Source organism: Rhipicephalus sanguineus, chromosome 8 (genome assembly GCF_013339695.2).
Source record: "Rhipicephalus sanguineus isolate Rsan-2018 chromosome 8, BIME_Rsan_1.4, whole genome shotgun sequence".
In the NCBI taxonomy this organism is placed as follows: domain Eukaryota; kingdom Metazoa; phylum Arthropoda; class Arachnida; order Ixodida; family Ixodidae; genus Rhipicephalus; species Rhipicephalus sanguineus.
In genome coordinates this window covers 9,652,264-9,674,899 of record NC_051183.1, presented here as the reverse complement: position 1 = coordinate 9,674,899, position 22,636 = coordinate 9,652,264, and the positions used below count along the sequence as shown (strand labels likewise).

General features: G+C 44.8%; 3 protein-coding genes across 3 annotated transcripts in view; 1 reads left to right on the top strand and 2 right to left on the bottom strand.

Moving 5' to 3' along the window:
- Positions 1-14,203, top strand: part of LOC119402538 (N-acetylated-alpha-linked acidic dipeptidase 2) — a 43,717-nt gene extending 29,514 nt beyond the window's left edge. Inside the window, exons 7-8 of the mRNA XM_037669686.2 lie at positions 2,384-2,476; positions 4,767-14,203. Coding sequence (XP_037525614.1) covers positions 2,384-2,476; positions 4,767-4,980 — 307 coding nt within the window. The 3' untranslated portion in view covers positions 4,981-14,203. The remainder of the gene's footprint in view (positions 1-2,383; positions 2,477-4,766) is intronic.
- Positions 1-22,636, bottom strand: part of LOC119401312 (proteasome subunit alpha type-1) — a 258,901-nt gene that overhangs the window by 140,115 nt on the left and 96,150 nt on the right. The window lies entirely within an intron of this gene.
- On the bottom strand, positions 11,400-21,347 carry LOC125759656 (uncharacterized). The gene is made up of 2 exons (XM_049418691.1): positions 20,882-21,347; positions 11,400-11,485 (listed from the first exon to the last, which is right to left on the bottom strand). The coding sequence occupies exons 1-2, from the start codon at positions 21,345-21,347 to the stop codon at positions 11,400-11,402; spliced, it is 552 nt and encodes a 183-aa protein (XP_049274648.1).

Sequence of the window (22,636 nt, the reverse complement as noted above, 5' to 3'; positions counted from 1 at the left end):
CTGCGCGTCGGTTTGGTAATGTTGGGTGTGCACCTCGAACTGCCGTAGTGTTTTCATCGCTCTGCCAACCATGGATGCAAACTTGCGTGCGCGTTTGGAACGAATGACAGCTGAGATGGGTTTCGACCCACACTCCGATACACCGCCTCGTCGCACTGCTCGCGCTTGAATCGTATTCAACGCGGCAAAGCTGCGTGCACCCTTCTCCCAGTGGCGGTACTTCGATGCTGTTTGCTCTTCGAATGCGGGCGCACAGCGAGTGCGGGCTGACAACAAAGAACTAAAGACTAGAAGAAAGGATCGTGGGGCATCAGGCCGGCGCGGACCCATCCCCCGGCTGTCTGCAGCTACCGTGAAAATGCGAGTCTGCTTGGTTGCTGTGTCGCGGTTTCTCGGGAACCTGAGACTATGGGGAGGATACGCCGAGGTACGGCTCGATGACATACTGAACAGACAGCGAACGGCGGAGCCGATTGCACTGTGTATCGCGCGTGCTTGAAAACTGCGCGTCGGTTTGGTAATGTTGGGTGTGCACCTCGAACGCCGTAGTGTTTTCATCGCTTTGCCAACCATGGAAGCAAACCTGCACGCTCGTTTGGAACGAATGACAGCTGAGATCGGTTTCGGCCCATACTCCGATACACCGCCTCGTAAGACGGCACCGGCAGACGACCCCGAAGCGCCGCCATTACCGGACGCCAGCACTGTTATCGGAGACATGCTGCACGGCTGCCTCGGTCGGTCGTGAGAACGTGCCGACGATGCAGTTCCCAGCTGACGAGGCAACACTCGAACGGCTGCCACTCTCAACGGCAACCGGCGATGGTCAAAAGCACAGAAATATTCACGTTTTCGGCACTGCGCATGGCGAAGAAAACGGAACCACACAACTACGAGCAGACGAGCTGTCGGTGAGACCGGAAGTGCTAATATTAATGTTTGTTCGGTGTTTTTAACGCGATAACAGACTTTAAACATCCATATTATCTACTTATTGAACTCAAAATTAACAACGCAAGTAATAATGAGGGTGTTATCGTGATTATAACATCAGCCAATGGTTGAACTGCCGACAATCGCGTCATATTTTGCGGACTAATACATCATTTGTCGAGAGAAGAGGGAGCGATTTTCAGCTGACTTTGAGAATTTATTGTAAATTCCAGGCCGTGCGCATCGCTATAATATTTGGCTCGCGTGTTTTTGGGAGCCTCGACTACCGATCGGCAGCGCTTTTTGAGCATGCTCGAAAAGTGTTGCAGGGCCCCTTTAACGAAGAAAGGGTAAGCACTACACACCAAATGCAAAGAATAAGCTGTCCGATTGGGTATTTGAGACGGCTTGCCATTTTTCCTGACCATGTTCTGCTGCGATGTGCCTTTTTTGAAAGTTCGTCACGTGAGCTTCTGGTCTGATGCAACAGGGCTGACGGATTTCCTGTGCACCCGGCGCGCTCAGTTTTGGTATCGCTTCGATCGGGGATTTGAATTTTGACAATTATTATCTCAAATTATGTGCGTCTTGTGTGATTAAAAAATGTGCATGCCATAAATTGTTACGCCCTACAACTCTTTCATAAAAACAACGGTGCAAAAGTTAATAATTGAAAAGTTAATTAACGAGTTTTTGTTAATTACTCATTTAAAGGTAACTTTAGGTGCAGCAAAGCTTTTTCGCCTCAGTGCAGAGTACGTTTGTGAAGACAACCGGGGCCTCACTGTCATAGCATTTTTATTAAAAAATCTGTATTGCCTAAAAAAACACCTTAGAACACGAAAGTACAACATATGCTGTAAACAAGACAGCTTCAGAATAAAGCTTAAAGTGCTCCCGTCGCGAAGGAGTGTGGCAGAACACTGCAGCACACTTACAACAGTGCCACGCAACACCTGTTACTGAGCTTTTAAGGAGGGTGAATACTTGAAAAAAATTGTGCACTTGTATCCATTCAGGTGCATTAATTTAAATCACTATCTCTGCAGTATTGAATGTTGTGCGTTGTATCCAACCTGGCTCACCTGCCAAGTCTGAGTTTATTTATTTGTGAAAACATACAAACACAAAGACACTGTTTTGAGTATTTCAGGCTTTTTTTTTTTTTAATTTGGTCTACAGATCTTACCTGGGGCACTGAAATGGGGCGAGAGTAATTTTGGATGTTCTTAGCTCGCACACAAGCATTTTTAGTTGCAGCTTGAATGTTCTTTCTTCAGGCAAAAAACAATCCTAGCTATATGAGGTTAACATTTTTTCGGTTCCGGCCCATTGGAACCTTGCATCATGGTCCAGCCTGAATCTTTCTCGTCGCACCACGAATTCGCTTGTTGATTATGAGAGGGCTTGCTTGTTACCTACGCAATGGGTGGTGATGTCTGTTGTGCAGTCCAATGGCCATCCGAATGGTGAACGACCAGTTGCTGCTGCTGGAACGAGTGTTTCTCGACCCCAGAGGTTTGCCTCGAAACCCTTACAAAAAGTAAGTACCACTGATGATTGGTTGGAGATCTGTGTGTACATCGGATTTTTTTGTGATTTACGGTAGAAACTGAAGTTTCCCAGAAGTTAGCAGCTTCAATTCACAGCCTTAACGGCTTCATTTGGATAGGGGCCAAAAGAAGAAAAAAATATTTATGGAGTAACAGCCAATAACGTTTGCATGCCTGAACATTATGTTATTTCAGTGGAAAGCATTCCGTCGAGGTCTGGCTGGTCCAGAACAATTGACTTAGTTATAAAAGCCCATATAAAGCAACCAAAATTTAGTTTCAAACTCGACGTTTCCGGGAAATGGAAGTAAAACCAAAAACCGGAGTGCAACCACACTGCCAGCAATGCAAGGATAAGTGAGAACCAGCCAGGCCGTTCAGGGAATTAAGGTGCCCCCATAATCGTACATTCTTAATGAGAACCAACAGAGAATGAATCCAATGAAGATATAGGGGACATTACATGTAGTTTTTTATCTGTATTGTAGCTGATATGAATGTGAGGAAATTGAAGTGGACAAATGACAACTTGCCGCTGGTAGGGACCGAACCTGCAACCTGCAACCAAGTTCTTTTCGTCCACTTTAATTTCTTCACGTTTATATTATAATTACTACAATACAGTTAAAAGATGACATGGCAACGTTCCTGTATACCTTCCTTGGCTTCGTTGTCTGTTGATTCTCATTAAGGCTGTGTCTAAGAAAAAAAAATTGAGGAGGTGCGTAGCATGCAGGGAAGGGTGTTTCAGCTCCACTAACGTGAAACCTGTGGAGGGGCGAAGCATGCAGTGTGCGCTGGCGTTTCCCACAGCAATATCACTGCTGATGGGCAATGAGAGACAGAAGGAAGATTAGACACAGAGACCCGCTGTCCGCTTTTATTTAATGTGCACGCTGCGAATCTTTATTGTTCAACTACACACAAGTGAAAACTCCCAGTGGCACCACATTGCAGGTCAAGATCCAGTGCCTATATATATATGAAGTGGCTGGTGAACAGTTGCTCTGCTCAAGTAGTCTGTTTTTTTAAGAAATTCGCTAGCAGACGCTGCCTGCGTCGGCGTTGTCTCTTACGGGCGAGGGCACGTTCTCGTTCCTTGCGAGCTGGTAGTTCAGCGTTCATCGCAGAAAGAGTGTTTCCATAGTCAACACGCGCTGTTCGCTCTCTTTCGCCACACGGCAAACGCTGAAGTGGTTGTGCCCTCTCTTGCGCTCAAGCAAATGGACAGGACAGGATGCATGCAAGCTAATGAGTCACGACGATGCTCGCGGCGACAGCAGACAACAATGCACCGCCGACAAGCCAAGACCCTAATGTGCCTCGCCCCTAAAAACGGGCCCTTGAAAATTTCCCTTTTTTGCTTAATTACACGTTGAGGCAGCACCTCATCTGCCCCATATGTACTAGAATCATGACACTCAAATACACAACATTGCACTCTGTGTGTGTCATCATGTTCCTTCCTTTGTCCTGTTCTTTGGACTACTCTTGCTAATGAACGAGCCCAAGTGGAAACCCTTTTTAAGATTGAAAGATACATCTATGAGCATGCTGGACAATTTAACCCACCAAGTGCTGGTGTTTGCGTCATTTTATGTGTGCGTGATTGTGTCCTTTTGTGCACTACATAATCAAATAACCCACCAATTCAATCCATTGGTTGAAAGCCAGCACTTGTTCTTGTCCTTACCTTCCTGTCTGCTTCGTCTCAATTTTGGCACTGTTTTCTGATGTTGAAGAATTCCTCTCAACATTCCTCTTTTGAGATCAGTGGCATAAAGCAAGGCGGGGTCAGGAGAGTCGTGACACCCCTTGTGTTCAGGCTGGGGGATACACCCTTGAGATTCATACTTCAAACATCATATAGCCTGATCAAGCTAGTCGAATGCATATTTTGATCTCCTAGGTGGTCATTACTCATACTCTACAGAGCATTTCATATTCAACTTTTTTTAATATCTCTTTATATCGTAGTAGTAACTGTGTTCAATACCCTTAGCGCTGTAAGATTGAAACTGCGACTGCCATTCGACTGGTTTCTAAGAAGTCTGAATAGCACAATACAATTACGTGAGATGTGAACCCATGCTTGTTTTTTTATATCAAAGCATAATTTGAAATTTTACATCATTGAAAACAAAACTTATATTTATAAAAACAAAATGGCCACCATAGCGAGATCTGTGTCCCCCCTGTGATTTTTCTGGATTTACTCCACTGCTTCAGATGCCAGTGTAGCATCTGGGCTTTTTAAGCAATTTTGTCTGTACCTTGCAGGCACTTGGTGTTGTCCCCACCAGAGTTGCCAACGTACATGGACGAGATGTTCCCAGGCATCATGGATGAGTTCACGCGCCTCGTGGACGAGCTGGGCTCCCCGACCGATCCAGGTCCGCACCTGGACGTACTGAGGCAGCACTATGCCTTGCTGGTGCAGGTCATCCAGCAGGCTGCCGACACACTGGCCGCCGTGGTACCACCCTACACTTAGCTTCACTACTTGTGCGTTCGTTTCGTTTCACAATAGAAGTTACGAATAGCGCCAGAGGCTCGTTCACTCCTGCGACTAGCACCGGTCACGCAACCAAGTTAGTCGCAACGCGACTGCTCGCAAACGGTCGCTTTGGTTGCAAAGCGACTGCTCTGGCTCACTCGCTCGCTGCTAAATTTTTCAGTCGCACGAGTGCAGTCACAAACCTTTGAACCAATCACATGTGCAGGAACGGGATGTCATCTTATTTTATGGAGCAGGGGCAATGTGTGAGCCGAATGCGAGCAGACGTGAATTCTGTGGGGCGAAGGGTGTAAGCAGCATGCAGGGGTGAGCATCAGTCCCCCAACCGGTGCAAGTCTCAGGTGTGGATGAGCTTTAAGGCAAACCGAGCACATACAATCAACAATGGGCAAAGGCCTTCGTCCATCCTTTTAGAGCAAAGTTACTAAAAAAAATGTTAGCATACTTGGAAGGCAGTGCCCAGCCCTCGTGATTGATGTGCTCTGTCTGCTTTTAGATGCTCGTAACTTTGAGCATGTACGTACCGACTAGGTCGTCACCAAAAGCAAGTCCATTTTGTGGTGTTTTTGATGGCAACCGAAGCAAGGAGCTTGCATGGTTGCCCACTTGCCTGATGCTGCAGATGTGCCAGAACACGTCTAATTGAGGTTTAAGTCCCTGGATAGTTCTTTCACCTTGTTTTTCGAAGCAGGTAACTAGGTAACTAGTTCACGTCCTCTCTTTGTGGGGCAGCTGCCATTCTTCTTACTTGCTTAGGCAGCACAGCTTGCACAGAAAATCATGTCAGGATTGGAACAATTTCTACTGTATCATATCTTGAAAGGAAGAAAGAGGTGCAGCATCATTGCAGTTTTAGCAGTGTTCTTCCATAAAGGGCCTGCTTTCAAACCATGCTAGGACGAAGGTCACGGGATCTAATACTGGCCACGGTGGCCACACTTCAATGATTGCAAAATGCTAGAGGCCCGTGTATATATAGATGTAGGTGCTTAATAAAGAACAGGTGGTCGAAATTTCCGGAGCACTTCATTACAGCGTCCCTCATAATCATTGTGGTTTAGGGACATAAAACCCCAAAGATTGTTGAATCATGCTGGGAGTAATATGGTACTCAGAGGTGTATTACTGAGCATCGATCTTGCATAAACAAAGCTCAGGCATTGCCATAAAGTCTTTGCTGTTCAGAAAGCTTATCTGGGGACTGAAGCTGAGCTGGTATGCACATGCTCCTGCACTGCCTTGAGGCTTGTCCAGTGCATTGCTGAGAACAAGGTAGCTGCACTTTTATCGGGTGCAGACTCCGTATTGTTAAATAATGCTCGTCAGTGCCTTCAGTTTCACATTGTGCTATGTGAAACTGAAGTTTCGCGTAGCACAGCAAAATGCCTCACTGTAGCACCAAGTGCTCGCAGAGGTCGTGACGTTTCTGCTGATTCATTTGAAATGCCACTATTTCCGGCGTGTCCATTTGCACTACCGTTTAGCTCATCACCCTATACTGCCGTCCTGATGTATCGTTTTATAGTTTCAGAACAGGAACTAACTAACAACCGCATTTTCAAGAAACGAGTTTGGTTACTCATAGGAACTGTCGGCAGCTGTCTCATTGAAGTAGGCTCAGAAGCCACTGTTCTCAATATCCACAGTTATCAGAAAATCACTCAATGTATGGGATAGGATGGCAGGAACTGGTGTTGCCTTTAAACTGCGAAGCTTTTTCATTTTAAGCAGTTATAGTGCACTGAATAGCACTTTTACTCTACCCTGGAGCAAAATGTGGAATACTCTACACTGATCTGAGCAGAGGCACAAAAACGCTAATTGTCTTAGATTTATGTACACATTAAAGAACCCCAGGTGGTCGAAACTAATTTGGAGTCCCTCACTGCAGCATGCCTCTTAAATCATATCGTTTTGGCACGTAAAACCCCACAATGTAATTTTTCTGTTATGAGTCACATTGCTGAAACCTATTACATTACATATTGTAGCATATAGGTGTACATGTGTGGTAAAATCTCTGTAAACGGAAATCACTTGACCGGAATTATGTCTTAAATGAAGCAACATTATCCTGATTGGTTGAGTTTGCATTTAGTAGGGGGGTGTGAATAGTATTTTAGAACCGAATAGAATTAGGGGTGTGTGAGTAGTGAAATTTCACCTCGAATCGAATAGTGCCGAATAGTGGCCAAAAATATCGAATATCGAATAGTATATTTACACGAGATGTGTACCGCCAGTTACGGCAAGACAGAGGAAAAATCGGAGATGCTACGTCGTGCCAACAGTTCTATTACACACTTGTTCGGGAGTGGCTTTTGTTTCAGCTTTTATGGGCGCGCAGGCATGTTGATGGAAGAGCTGCCAATATTCCAGTCAGCAGCGCCACTTCCAACCTCCTAACGGCTAACAGAGGTGGGTACGGTAGCTAGTTTTTTTTTCGCCATGGTCACACAATACGGCTCATCTGACAACGGTAATGTGCTTCATCGCCATGGGTGCTCCGGGCCCAAAAATCTTCGGGTGCCCGTTCACATCAGTGTTTCAACTGAGTGCCGGAACGATGGGAGTTTCTGAACGAGTGGTTCGGTGCTGCAGTTGTGACTGCCCAGCGTGAACAAATTTTTACATGCAAAGCCAATGACCGAGGGTTTCGCAGGCCAAAGTCAGGACGTTTTACTACGCTTGCGGCATATGCGACCGAACTACGCGAGAAGTCTGTGTCTTCGTTTTGGGAACGAAATTGTGAAGGGCTTGACATTTTTCTCATGTGTTTTTCTATGTGCAGAAATGCCATAATCTCGTTTAACATCATCATGGGCTCGCTTTCAAACCAGGATGTCGGTGAAAGTTTAACGAAAGGCCTACTGTGACGTTAAGAGTTAGTTTTTGCCACTCTACCCTAACCAAGTTGCACCATTAGCCTTTGTCGCATTTTAGATATTTGTCCTGTCGAATTATTCGAAACTTCAAATACTAGCTATTCGAAAGTCTTATCAAATGATTTGATTAGGTACTATTTGATTCGAATTCGAAACTCGAACATTCGCACACTCCTAAATAGAATATGAATCGAATGGCGATAACACCAAATCAAATACGAATTGAATACTATTAGCATAGTTTTCGAATGCTAAGGCAACCATTTTCAAAGCAGCTCTAGAATGGTAATGTCACTGTTTTCGAAACAGCCCAAAAATTCTACAACATTTTATTTGAAACAAATATTCACAAAGTGTATCAAAAGAACAGTACGATTATTTTTAACCGACAAAGATACCACAATTATCTAAGCTGACACAAGCTCATATACAGCAATTACTAAAGCCTTAGAAATATTTTGCAACTGCAGTTTGAAATACAGAAGTGACTACAGTATTCAACATGGCACTTAATCAATAGATTTTAAATAAAACTTGTATATAAATCTTAAACAATATTCATGAGTCAACATCATCGTCAATGTCATGATGAAGACAGTGGATTTATTACTCTGTCGCTTCGGCGACATTGGAGTTTTAAGCAAAAATGCCTTCTTCTTGTGATCACTCTAGAGTCGATAGTCCCGTAAAACCTTGGGCTGCATACATCTTGGTAATTCTACGATTAAAGTAAGAAATGTTGTACCTCTCTGTTCCAACGTTTCCTTTCTTTGAGGTTTTTTTCATTGGTGCTTGTTATTTGAAAAGTATTCAGTTTTTCTAATATACCTTATTCAATTTGAGCACCAAATCGAATGGAACGCTATTAGAATCGTTATTCAAAATTTTTGAATATTCACACGCCCCTAGCATTTAAGTAATGCAAAAAAAGCTTTAGGTAATCGAAATCAAAACGTTAACAATTCTCTCTCTGAACAGAGCCACAGGAGCAAGCTCTGAAAGATATTTTTCAAGAAAGGGACAATCTGAAATATATTCTTGCAACACCTGTCTTCTATTTATATAGCCACCTCTAAGAAATGGTGACAAATAGTTTCCATGTTATTCGGCCACCAGTTGGAAAATTAAGATTGATGTTTCAAACTATTTTTATTCTGAATGAATAAATACGTCACTGGCACCTCCTTGAAACCCAAACAAGCTAAGCCTAGTCTTACCAGTAGCTGTGAATCGTGCCTTATGCCACTGAACAAACTAGCTGATACATTCGCTTCTTAATGCTTAACATACCTAAACAATGTTGAGAGTGTGTCCCACAGATGGTGCTGCACCTCCACACATCTTCCTCTACTAACGGAACAACTTTTTCCGTCCCTTGAGGTTCCGTTTAACGAGATTCTGCTGTAATACTAGGTAACCTGGAGTAGCCTTGTGACAGCTAGTTGCAGTTGTAATATATGAAGTAGGTATTCCACATAAGTGTTTGCAGGTAAGAAATTACAGCACTCTGAACCATACGGAGTGAGACTTCTATGACTTCACTACACTTGCATGGGGGCTTTCACAATGCTCTGTGTGAAACAGTAGGCGATAAAGTTGCTTGCGGCAGCAACAGATGTGCAGCTTGTGGCTCCCAGAGGCTTTTGCTTGCGTTGCCACCACAGGCACCTTTCACCTCATTTGACATTCACCATCGAATGCATGCATCCAAGACTCCAGTGTTGCCTTCACGATGCCACACCCATGCTTACAGTTGTGCCACATGCTGTCCATTCACTTGTTTCATTCGTCTAGAAGTTAGTTTCATCGTTACTCTAGGTTCCTAGTGGATGGCCGAATGCTGCAAGTGTGCCTTAAGATGCCGCCAACTACGGATTGAACAAAAGCGCGAGTGATTCTTTTATAGTAGATGTTTATCATGCATTCTGCAGTTTCTTCTCTCATTTTCCACTTTGCTCAGGCAAGGGAATCAATTGCTAAATTTAAATTAGCTGAAACAGCAGAACTGTATTTCGTTGCTTGAATACGCAAGTGTGCAAGTTCCGAGTCACACAGTGTGAAAGCGTGTTTAGCCAGAGTATGTGTGCCAGCGTGTTGTAGCATTCTTAACTGTGTCGTTATTTGGGCAAAAACATGCGTCTTCCTTCTCCTGGTCTTAGCATCGCCACATTAAACCTCATTCTTTATTCCATCACCCGCTGCTATTCTTGTTGCTTATCAAATTACAGTACACTGAAACCTCGATATAACGAACACGGATATAACGAAATATCGGTTATAACGAAGTAAATGAAGATAATCTTGCAATACTTACAGTGTTAGGAATATACGGTTATAACGAATTTTCGGATATAACGAAGTTATTTTCGTCTAAGATGCAGCTTCGTTATAGTGAGGTTTGAGTGTACATGTTGGATGGGTGTAGCATTGACTTTGTGTTGTTTGCACTACCTAATGTTTTCACCTGATCATACACACCTGGGTTAATATCATTCTATATGAACGAGCTTTATGTAAACATTCATTACTGAAGGTGTCCATTCAGCAGTAGATCATGCAGGCGTTTCAAGGAGAGCTTGCTGCAGTCTCTACTATTTTCCGAGGTGTATATATAGACTTCATAGCTGAAAACTTGCTGCTAAGTTCTTGACCAAGACTAGAAAAAGTTGCATGGCTCCTGCTAAAATATTTCTCACTGTCAATCATGTTAGCACAGCTACTGTTGAGCATATGTGGCAATCTGGCAGCCATGGCATTTTGTCGGCAAGCAAGAAAGGTTGCTGGATTGATTCCCAGCTTCATTTGCTTATTTAGCAGGCCCCACGAAGGGGTATTACATAAGGGACTTTATGCTGGTGGAGTCACTAGCCAGCAGCGGACACACAGAGAAAGAGTTCACTGCACGTTACATTGCCTAGTGTAAAAAGTGATCATGAACTTTCTGCTTTCAAAACCTATGTGGCATACGCTTAAAATGCTAAGAGCTAATTTCACATTTCACAAACGTTTTGTCTATCAGTCTTGTAATATTTATTTTTTTTTAACCCGTGGCGCATTAAAGTACCACAAATTTATGGGATTGTTCAGCACGTGGCAACTTTTAATATGCCTGTGTTTGACTTGTTTAACTTGGTGCAGTTAAGCTAAGAAGGAAGTGCTGTAGTGTTTTCAACTTGAGTTTGGTTGCTAGCGCCTCACTGTGGCACACATGGAGATGTTTGGATGTTTTCGTTTATTTTTATTTTGCATGTTCACGTTGTATTTGAAGAGCCTGCTGTGATAGAGCTCTTATCATGGTGGGGGTTTTTATTGACGGGAGAGTATCGCGTGAGTTGGTAGTCCCTGTATGAGAGGAATTGTCGTTTGCACAATCCAAGGCACATTCCATTTTTTAGCTTTTTTTGGCATGAGAACCGTAAGTTTTTGTTTCTGTGACTTGCTAACAAAACGAAGCTTTCTCTTTCTCATGGTGTTCCATACTTGTAGTGCAGCTAACATTTCCGTTCATAATCAAAAGACCTTACAGCTTCGGTTGCATTGCAGCAAGTAATGGTGAGTCTGTGAGCCAAGACTACGACTGCTGACATCTTTCCAGTAGTTGACAGCACTTTAATATGGGTTGACGTTAACCAAGATCATTCATTGCTGTGATAAGCCCACATTAGATGTGAACAATTGAGCAGAATGTAGCGGTGTTTATGTGAATGGTGCAGACTTGCAAAGCTCGCATCTTCTGGAGTGATGCTCCATGCTGTTGTAATGCACTTACTGTTTACAAATTATGGTGCACAGTACTGTGTACTGAGCATTGCATGAACCAGAGTGCCAGGTATGTATGACTCATCTGGCTAAGCTATTGCTTTGTCCAAATGCTTATTTCATAAATAGGTGTGTTTGACGTTGCATGCAATTAAACTCCTCTGCAATGGACAAACTGGATTTGTCCATGTGTTCCTAGAAAAAAAAACGACAAGTACTCAAGCTTGGCTCTTCACTGTTATTTTATCTTATTTTCTTGTGTTGTGATGATAAGCTTCGCTTTTCCGATAAGTTGTTGAGATGTTTACATAAAGAAGCCATGAAATGTTGTCTATGTTACTGTCATAGAAAATCTGTCCACTGAAGAGGTAAATATTAAGTTTGGGTGAAATACTGCCCTGTCTTGCTCATAAGAAAGTTTTTAAAAAATGCATGTGTTGTGATGATAGCCAAATGTCAATTTTTCTTCTCAGAAACTATGGCTCCTTCTGTCATTTTTGAAACAAAAAGTGTTGCATATCAAGTTGCATACTGCTACCAAGTTGCGCGTTACATTTTGCAGGCTGCGCATACCATGTTGCATGCTGCTTTGATTCCTTTGGAGCAGGACGGGCAATTATTGCATTTGAACACTGCAGTAACCTGAACACTCCCCAAAATACCACCTATGCAAACGTGGTAGTAATATAACCAAAACGCTCAGCATATGTAGCTGGCACTCTTATTCGCATGTTTACATTTACATAAGGGAGCCAACTATAACTGCTTTGTCTTTTGCAGTAGGAGAGATCTTTTGCAATGCACTGGCACAGGGAAGTGGTTTGAATGGCATCTCATCTCAACAGCCAGCACTGCACCATTGCACTGCATCTTTGGCCAGTATAACATAACTCTATCTTGTTCTGTTTTTATTCTAAATTCACCATTGACCCTCCCTGATCGGTCAAGTTAGTCAAAAGTCTTCAGCCGAGCATTTTGCTTGTTGACCATGCGGTGACTGGAAAGTGCAAAAAGTGCGTGACATCAAGATAAGTCGGCAGTGATTATGCTAGATCAAGTCAAACAAACTCGAAAATTTATGGAATAGCTGGAGAATGCCTCCTTTCTGAAGCAGTATAGAAAATAGCGATGAATTTCTTTTGGAAAGAAAGGAAACTGCTAGAACACCAATATGAGACTACACCAAATGTGCTCATACACAAATCAATTCGCTCTCTCCTATGAGTGTTCAAAGTCAAAACAACTGGTGGGCAACCATTATCTATTCTATTCGAAACAACTCCCTTGCCTTCCGAAAAGTTTTCAGTTTTGTTTGGCGTAGTAACGTAATGGGGCACTTTCGCGGGTTTCGTTGCATTCCATGACAAACAAACGCGATGGACAAGACCTGGAAGATTTCGACCAATCACATACTGCCCGGTTGCGGACTAAAAACAGAATGGGATAGTTTTACATTATCGCATCCCTGAATTCTCATAGTCTTTCTGCAGACCTCATAGCATTGCAGAAACCCTTTAACAGTGTAATAATGTTTCTTATATGTTTCATGCAATGATTGTGGCAGATTTCTTAGGCAGCTGAGCCAACTAATATTGTGTCGTCATATTTATTCTCTCATTCCTATTTTTCCTCTGTTACTGTCTTCATTTTTTTGTATCAGCTTACATGTTTCTCATCACACTTTATATTTTAGCGTGCATTCTCTACTGATGGTGTAGGGCAGTGTGTCTATCCATTCTTGCTGTGCATGTTTCAGCTGACTCACTTCCATGAAAGTCTGATGAAGGAATTAAGGTCAGACTTGCAAATTGAAAATAAAATAGTTTTTACAAGAACCCAAGTAACTCAATCCTTACTTATCAATTGTGTTAACCCCTTAACTGATTATGACGAGCTGTGCTTCGTCATGGCTCTTCAGCAATGTTTCTAGAGCCTTTTGGCTAGCCCAGCTCGTGAAATGATGTTTTCCTATTTAAAACATAGATGGCAGCACAGGTTCCGTGATTGGCACTTTTATTACGGTGAAATGCGTGCCTTGCGTCTCCCGCGCGTTATAAAACGAATATGGCACAGTGCCGTGCTTTGAACGCTACCACAAACGTGGTAGCCTCATCTAGTTCGTATTGAACCATCGAGGAATAAGTACATTTTCTCCACGGGAAGTCAAATGGAACCCCTACTTTCTGGAGTTGCAGAAATCTTTCGGAATACCCATCAAATGCCCCCGGTGTGGGGTATTACCAGGCCGGCAGCCGGAGGGGGGGAAGGGGAGGTGGTACATCCCCCCCCCTCTCGAAATTCTGATGGAGGGGGTTGTTTTACCAAAAATAAATAATGAAAATACATGCTAGTAGGGCGGCAACAGGGGCTAGTCGGTACGTATTCATACTTGTAGTGCGCTTCCGGAAGACACGGACCAAGAAACAAGGAAAACAACACAAGATGATGCGCAACATCTTGTTTTGTTTTCCTTGTTTCTTGGTCCGTGTCTTCCGGAAGCGCACTACAAGTATGAAAATACATGTTTTTCAAGGTCTTCAGCAAGTGCCCCCCCCCCCCCCCCTGAAAAGAATTCCTGGCTACGGGCCTGCGTATTACATGACTGTGCGAAATATGATGAATGAAGCATTTTTATAAGCTGTAAAACGTTTTTGCAAGTTTTTTCTGTTTTGAACATGTTACGAAGCATTTCACGTCATGAAAAAATTGGGCAATTTGGAACAATTTTTTGTAATTTAATCGGCACTTAAGGGATTAAAGGGAGTCATAAATGAAATAATAAAGCCTGTATCGACAGACTGCATTTTTAAAGTGCAGACTCATCAGTTTTACTGCGAGTGGTGGCATGGCCCTAAAAATTCCTGCAATGATTTTCTTTGATGTGGCTGATCTCGGAAGCATGTGTTTGTTGCTAGGTGATTGCTTTTCATTGAAGAAACATGTCATTGTAATAAGCTGATGGGTGGATTCATGTACACTGAAAGCAGCGTCAAATCTGTGACTTTGACATCATCAGCATCACATCTGTGTCACAGATTTTAGAAGTATAGGAGATATTGCCATTAGTTTTACACCATGAAAAAACAACGGCCATTTCTTTGTTTGTTTAAGAATAAGTTAACATATATATTAAACTGATGTGTTTTTTTATGTTCCTTTTTTTTAATTTGTGACGAGTTACTCGGCATTTCTAAACAAATATGTGTAGCAGAAATTTTCTGCTTAATTGAAGCGAATGGAGGTGAAGCAACTGCATCGTGCACAGCTTGGGTGCTTATCCTTTGTGATTCCAAAAGCCGGTGGAAAAAAAAAACTGATTTTTCCTCAAAGGGATCAGAATGTTTTTTAGGTTGTGTTTTTAGGAGCCTGGCTCCAAGTGAAAGAGGAGTGCCTTTTGCAACTAGCTTGTGACTTTGCAAGTACTGTATGCCTCTTGGCATGTGTGTGTGAGTGCTGGAAACGTGAAATATGTAGTTTTCTTACTCAATAAATGGCTGTTTGCTAAGGCGTTTTCCCTGTCTGTTTAGTGCGAATAGCATTCTCGGCTTGGTCACACTAGTCTTCTCGTGCCCACAAAATTTTGGAGGCGAGATTGAGATAGATTTGTGTGAACACGCATACATCCTCTGCAAATATAGCCATATTTAAAATCACTTATAAAATGTGTGCCACGCAACAGCGCCTGAAACGGAGTACCTTGCGACATCGACATCGACTTGGTTCGAGTGCAAACAACCAACAACTAGCTACGTCGCCAGTTCGTGTTGGCTGGCATGGTCCTTGCGTGCACTTCCGCAGTTGTCAACGCGATTCTCACGTGTATGTGATGCCATATGCTGTTTTGTTTTGTCACATAGCCATCTGCGTTAAAAAAAAAAAAAAAACCGCTCTGCATCCTATCTCTCGACACCCTCTGAAACCGAAACTACAACTGGGCACTGTAAAAACATTTTCAAATAGTGAACAGTCGCGCGCTCATACAGATGAGGCTTCCGGTCGTGATAAATGGGTCGTTAGCTACTTATTGCGGTAGAAAAAACAAGGTGTAATATTTTTGTGTCGGTGCTTATTTAACTGCCGACTACAGTTGCTCAAACATCTCTATTTCTATTTTAGGTGCCTGTGAATTATGGCGCTGTGTATTGAAGGATGTGGCCATATCTCTCACGATAGTCTTGTAGTGTCGCATGTTACATGCTCGTGGCGAGCCAGTTACCAGCCAAAAGTGGCCTTTATTGAAAAAAGAATCCTGCTTTTGCATCTATGTGCTAGTAATGTCGTCTCTTGATAAAGACGGAGCGCATGCTCTGATACTCCTGTCGTCATGGTTTAATGGCAAGGCTCGACTATTCTGGGTACTATGCTCTATCATACCAGACCTGCATATAGTGCAGTGCGGACCAGTCCCGACGGTAGCGCTATCTGAAAAGTTAGCTATTCCTGCCAGTACGTGCCATTCCTCAGGGAAATTGTACCCGATTGTACGAGCACGGCCATAAATTTCCCGATAAACTACCTCAATGCAACTTTGACAAAAGGAAAAGAAAAATCTTCACAAGGTCCCTTATGCACTCGCCTAAGACAACTTAAAAGCGAAAGCCATCTCCTTTTTGTTCTTAGTCAATGTATTGATCCCTCACCGCCTGAAAAGTTTCAGCACCTAGCGTGGTTTTGCACTGCCTCCATGATCGGCCCACCTTTGACCAAGTGACGATGTCATGTGACGACGCCACAAATTTTGGCAATATTTCACGTCATGATGACGTCATATGGTAACGTCATCACGTGATGATGATTTTTTGTGTCACTTGTGTTGACACCGACGGTCTCTTTTTGTGTTTGATGAGGCATCTAAGGCTTTTGCATTAAAAAAAAAATTAGACGCACTAGTAGTGCCAAGTCTGAAGGAAGAGCTTCCTTGTTTTTCTTTATTATTTTTTTCTTTCTTTCCCTTTGTTTCTTGTATCTGTTTTTGTACCTGTTGTTTCTATTTCTTTCTCTCTCCTTCTATCTTTATTTCTCTTTCTACCCTTTCTTTCTCTCTTTATCGTTATTTCTCTTTCTGTCTTGCTCTCTGTGTTTCTTCTATCTCTTTTTCGTGTCTGTTTCCTTCTTTCACTTTCTCTCTCTTTCTATGTCATTCTAGCTTTTTATGTCTTCATTGCCTTTAGTTCTCCCGCTCTTTCTTTCACGGGCTCCACTTCGCCGAGCAGAGTGTTTAACACCTGTGGTTTCCTGCGAACGCCAAAGTTTTTACGGCCGGCTTTAACTAAAGTCCCTAGATTTTTTCCTGTTTTTCTAAGAACAGGGGGAAATCTAGGGACTTTCGCCTAAACAGCGTCGACTGTTAAAAAGCTGAATCCAAGCCGTGCCGAAGTCTGGCCGAGCTCAGCTTCAAGTCGACCGACCAATAGTAGCCTAAAGCCAGACAGCGCATTTTAAAAGCAGGTGTTTCGAGTAACTAAACTGTGGTATCCGCCGCCATGCTCTGCCGAACTACGTCGGAGAGCCGCAGGGTCGCGAAGTAACTACACCGACCCAGTACCTCAAACAACTCCGTTTATTCTTAGTCCGTGATGGTTAATATACCCAGATGTTAGCTGACATGATAAGGCGCGTGCGCGTGCATCGGCGCATGCCTAGGGTTATCAGATGATAACGCACATGCTGAATACAACATTCTCCCTCCCCTCAAAAACTTGAACAATCACTTAGAAAGACTAACAATAAGTAGACACTACATAGCACTCAATGTCGTTCATAGTCTTTTAACCACGACGGTGGTCTTCTCAGCCTCGTTGACCGCCTCAGTTCTGGAAGGTCCCTTGAAACTGAGGCTCCAAGGTTTGACGGCTGGGGTGCATCATCGGAATCGTTTGGCGAGTCACAACAGGAAGACTCTACAGGAGTAGCAGGCCGAGGGCAGGGTACTAGCCGATTCCGATTCCAGGTGCGACCATCACTTAGTTTGTAAGTGTCTTGGCCACATTGGTCAATGATTGTGAACGGGCTTGAGTAACTCACAGCACCCTTAGGCACATGATCTGGCAGCCTGATTCGTACCGGTTGACCTGTTGTTAACGGAGACTGCTTTGCAGCTCGTCGACGGTCGGTGTAGGTCTTACTTGCTTGTTGCTTTTGCTTTACCCTGCTGCGGACGGCCTCCATTGCTGCATGTGGGTCTTGAAAAAACTGTTTACCTGGCGCTCCTACTAGATCCAGTTTAGTTCTGGGATGGCGGCCGTGCAGGAGAACGGAAGGCTTCACTCCTGTAGTGGCATGCGGTGTGAAACGGTAATCTCCTAGATATTCGGTGATGGCTTCCTTGAGAGACCGACGTTCACGCGTGCAGACCTGAACATACTCTTTGAGCACCCGGTTAAATCTTTCCACTTGGCCGTTCGCTTGCGGGTGGTAGACTGCCGAATACGTATGGGTGATGCTGCGTTCCTTGAGAAAACTGTCGAACTCGCAGGCTGTAAACTGAGGACCATGGTCACTCACAATCTCGTCTGGGTATCCTTCCCTGCTAAAAATACTTCGTAGGAAGGAAATAACTGTTGTAGCAGTCACTCTCGCAGCGAAGCAAACCTCTGGCCACTTGCTGAAGTAATCAATGGCCGTAATCGCGAAACGACAATCTGCAGACACGTTCGCAAAAGGACCCACAATATCAATTCCTAGCTTCTGCCATGGTGCCGACGGGAATGCAACTGGCTGCAATGGTGGTGTCACTGGTTTTGCAGACTTGTCAACTGATTGGCATACACCACAAGATGCAATCAACTGTTCTACTTGTTTGCACATAGCAGGCCACCAGTATTGCTCACGTAGTCGCTGTTTTGTCCTTGTTATTCCTGGGTGAGACTCGTGGGCTGCGTCAAGTAGCCGTCCTACGAGAGATGAAGGTGCGACGAACTTGTCTCCACGAAGTAGGAGGTCTCCAACGACTGAGAGCTCAGTCCGCACCCTGTAGAATGGAACTGCATCGGCAGGCAACGTCTTCACTGCAGGCCATGTCGAAGTCACCCACTTCATGATCTGTTGCAGCAGCTGGTCTTGCATTGTTTCAGCGACAAACTCCCCATGGGTAACGCATGGTGAGACCACACAAACGGTCTCCCCAGTCTCTTCCTCCTCCACTTGAACTGGGAGAGGCATCCTTGAAAGAGCGTCAGCAACCGTATTCTTGTCACCCTTTTGGAATTCAATTGTGAAGCTGTATGCCAGTAGTCTTGCGTGCCACCTTGCTATTCGGAACGGACGGCGACCTACTCCCTTTGTACTTAGGAGTGTAGTCAGAGCCTGGTGGTCGGTGCGCAGAGTGAATGGACGGCCCCAAAGGTAGACTCTCCAGTGTTCGCATGCCCACAAGCATGCAAGGGCTTCCAGTTCCCCAACGGAGTACTTCTGTTCCTGTGGAGTAAGCCTGCGAGAAGCAAATGAAATCGTTACTAGCTCATCATTTCTTGTCTGTTGCAACACTGCTCCTATCCCGATGGATGAGGCGTCTGTGGTAACGATAATGTCACCCACAGGGTCAAAAAGCTGTAAACATCTTGTGGACAAGGTACTTTTCAGCTGCTCGAAACAAGCTTGTCTGGCAGGATTCCAAGTGAGCGTGGTATTCTTACGTAAGAGCTCACGAAGAGGCTCAACAAGCACTGCATAGTCAGGTACGAACTTTGCGTAATAGCCAACCATTCCTAAGAATGAGCGCAGGGTACTGATATCCGTTGGTGCTGGTGCAGCCTTGATGGCGTCAATGTTGCTTTGTAGCGGCCGTATACTCTGGTGACTTATCATGTGCCCAAGGAATTCTATTTCTTGAACATTGAAAATGCATTTGTCATTCAGCTTCAATCCCGACTTTGCAATCAGGTGCAACACTTGCTTCAGGTTCTTGAAATGCTCCTCAGGCGTGCTACCAAACACAATCACGTCATCTATGTAGCACAAAGTATTTTTGCACTTCTGCAGGATAGTGACCATCATTTTCTGAAAAGCAGACGGTGCCGATGCAAGGCCAAAGCAGACGCGTTTGAATCGGTACAATCCACTATCGGCTATGAAGGTAGTCAATTCTCTACTTTCAGGACTCAGCAGGACTTGGTGGTATGCGGCTGCTAAATCAATCTTGGAAAAATACTTTGCACCGTGAAGTTTGTGCAGCAGTTCTTCCGTGTGAGGCAACGGAAATTTGTCAATGACAACCGCTTTGTTCGGTTCGCGTAGGTCGACACAAATTCTTATCTTGCCATTTTTCTTTGCCACTACTACGATTGGTGATACCCATTCTGAGGCATCCACCTTTTCTATCACATCATTCTGCTCAAGGCGCTGCAGCTCTTCACGCACCGCGTCTCGCACTGAAAATGGCAAACGGCGTAACTTCGCAGCGACAGGCGTGACCCCTTGTCTTATCTTGACCTTGTGAATGAAATTTGCTGCTAGCCCTAACTTTCCATCGAACAAGGTTGAAAATTCGGAGAAAAGCTCAGGATCAAGGCCTTGTGGCGCTTGCGTAATGTTAGTGCATTGAAGTGACATACCATTGATGTGCAGCCGCAGGGCTTCGATAGCGTCGATACCGAGGATGTCCGTACCGCCTTTGACGACGTAGAAAAGTATGTCGGCGTGCCGACCTTGGAAGAAGACTGGCGCCGTAAGACACCCCTCAGTGCTTATTCTGCGGCGAGAAAAACCGTACAGTGCCGCTGAGGTCGGCTGCACCGGAGGGCATTTCAACCTCGAATACGTGACGGCCGACAGAATCGAGACAGCAGAGCCTGTGTCTACGAGGAGACGTACGGACACGTCCTGCACGAGGGTGTCCACATGTATTGCTGCTTTTTTCTGCCGGGCGAGAAGCAACACGTTGAGGTCTTCGGATATATTGCAGGTATCGACTTCTCGGACAGCTAGTGCCCGCTCGTCTGGCATGCCGCTCCGACATACACGCTGGAAATGTCCCCGTTTGCCGCATTTACTGCATGTTTTATCCCGCGCCTTGCATGTTTTGGAATCTGCGAGATGCCGAGAAGACCCGCAACGAAAACACGCTTTGTGCTGCGAAGACGGCATTCGTGCTTCTGTACGGGCTGGCATCTGATGTTTATCCACCTTTTGGATGCTCGCGGCTGATGACTGTAGCTCAAGAGAGTATTTCGTGGCTTCTTCAATGTTGTTCGAGATAGTCAGCGCACGTTCAAGCGTAAGCGAAGTTCCTTCCAGAAGTAGGCGTTCCCGAAGAACATGGTTGCTCGTTTTCGCTACAAGCTGGTCACGAATGAAGTCGTCAGTTTGCTCCCCAAAGTTGCAGGACAATGCCAACTCGCGCAGTGCCGTGACGAATGCTGCTGCGGTCTCCCCAGGCAGTTGGGTGCGCTGTCCGAACCGGTGCCGTTCCACGACGATGTTCGTTTTAGCAGTAAAGTAGGCGTCCAACGTCGCCACCGCTGCATCGTACTCGTCGCTCGGGCCGCTTTCTTCTTTTCCCGCTGTATGCGGTAATGCGTAGTACAATCGCTGGCCTTCCACCCCCAAGCAGCGCAACAGCAAAGCTTTACGGCGAGCAGATGAGTGGACGTCGCTCCCCGATGCCAGGAGATAATTCTTGAAAAGGCGATGCCACTGCGTCCACGGAAGGGTAGGCTTCCCGGGCGTCGGCAGGAACTCGGGCGGTTGGTGCAGGCTCATTGCTTCAGCTTTCGGTCACTTCACCACTCGTCGCCAACTGTGGTATCCGCCGCCATGCTCTGCCGAACTACGTCGGAGAGCCGCAGGGTCGCGAAGTAACTACACCGACCCAGTACCTCAAACAACTCCGTTTATTCTTAGTCCGTGATGGTTAATATACCCAGATGTTAGCTGACATGATAAGGCGCGTGCGCGTGCATCGGCGCATGCCTAGGGCTATCAGATGATAACGCACATGCTGTATACAACATAAACTATAACTAAACGGCTAAACCAGCTAAACTACACTCTAGCTAAACTCGATGCAACGATGCGATGTCTGCCAAGGTGTCCAGCTTGCGAGGCGTCTAAAAGAAAACAAAGCGTGCTCTGGAAAGCGTACCGCTGGTTCTGGAAACGACGAAATGATTTGGTAAGTCCTGTCGTATGTATTTTTTTTTCTTTTCATTACGAGGCCCACCCAGGCACGTAGTGTATGAAACAGCAGGGGTGAAGTATGCTGCGTGGCGTCTCGCATGGACGTATGAGAAAACAAAGCAGTAAGCAGACGACCGTTGCTCGAGACGGGAAGGAGTGCGATTCCTTGGGCAAGTTGGTTGCTCGTGTCGAAATATTTACAGAGTAGTAATAAAACGCGTAAAATATATGGGGCATTTCTGATGAGTATTTGGCGTCAGGATTCGAGAAACGTGTTAATTTATCGCAAACGTTATTCCATGTGAGGCTCAAAATAACTGCCATTCCAAATACACTGACTTGATGCCTGGCAACGCTTAGCTGCGACGAGAGGAGGAACGCACGCTTCTTTGGTAGAGACGATCCTCACAGTCGATCGCATGCATTCATCACTCGTTCTCGACCGGAGAGCTGACTTGTTCATCAAGGGGGAAAAAATACAGCACGAAGACAGCCATGTGCGGGCCGGGCCGCTAGCGAGACGTCCACAGACTGCGTGTTTGAGACCCCTGGTTTATATCTGCCCAGGAACGGCGAGAACAGACAGTGGTAATTTAAATGCGAGAGCGTTAAGAAAAACTGACATCGGTACCGTTGACCCGACGAATGCAAAGAATAAAAGTCGGGATCCCAGCAGGACTCGGACCCGAGCATTCTGCGTGGCAGTCAGGTATTCTACCACAGAGCCACGCCAGGTCTAGAAACTGCTTTGGAAGAACACCCTATGTAAGCGTAATGGCAATGCAAGGTCGATTGTGGTTGTAGTACCGGCTATATAATTTTATAACAAAGCAATAAACACTACATATGTATTCCTGCGTCATGCTAGGTTA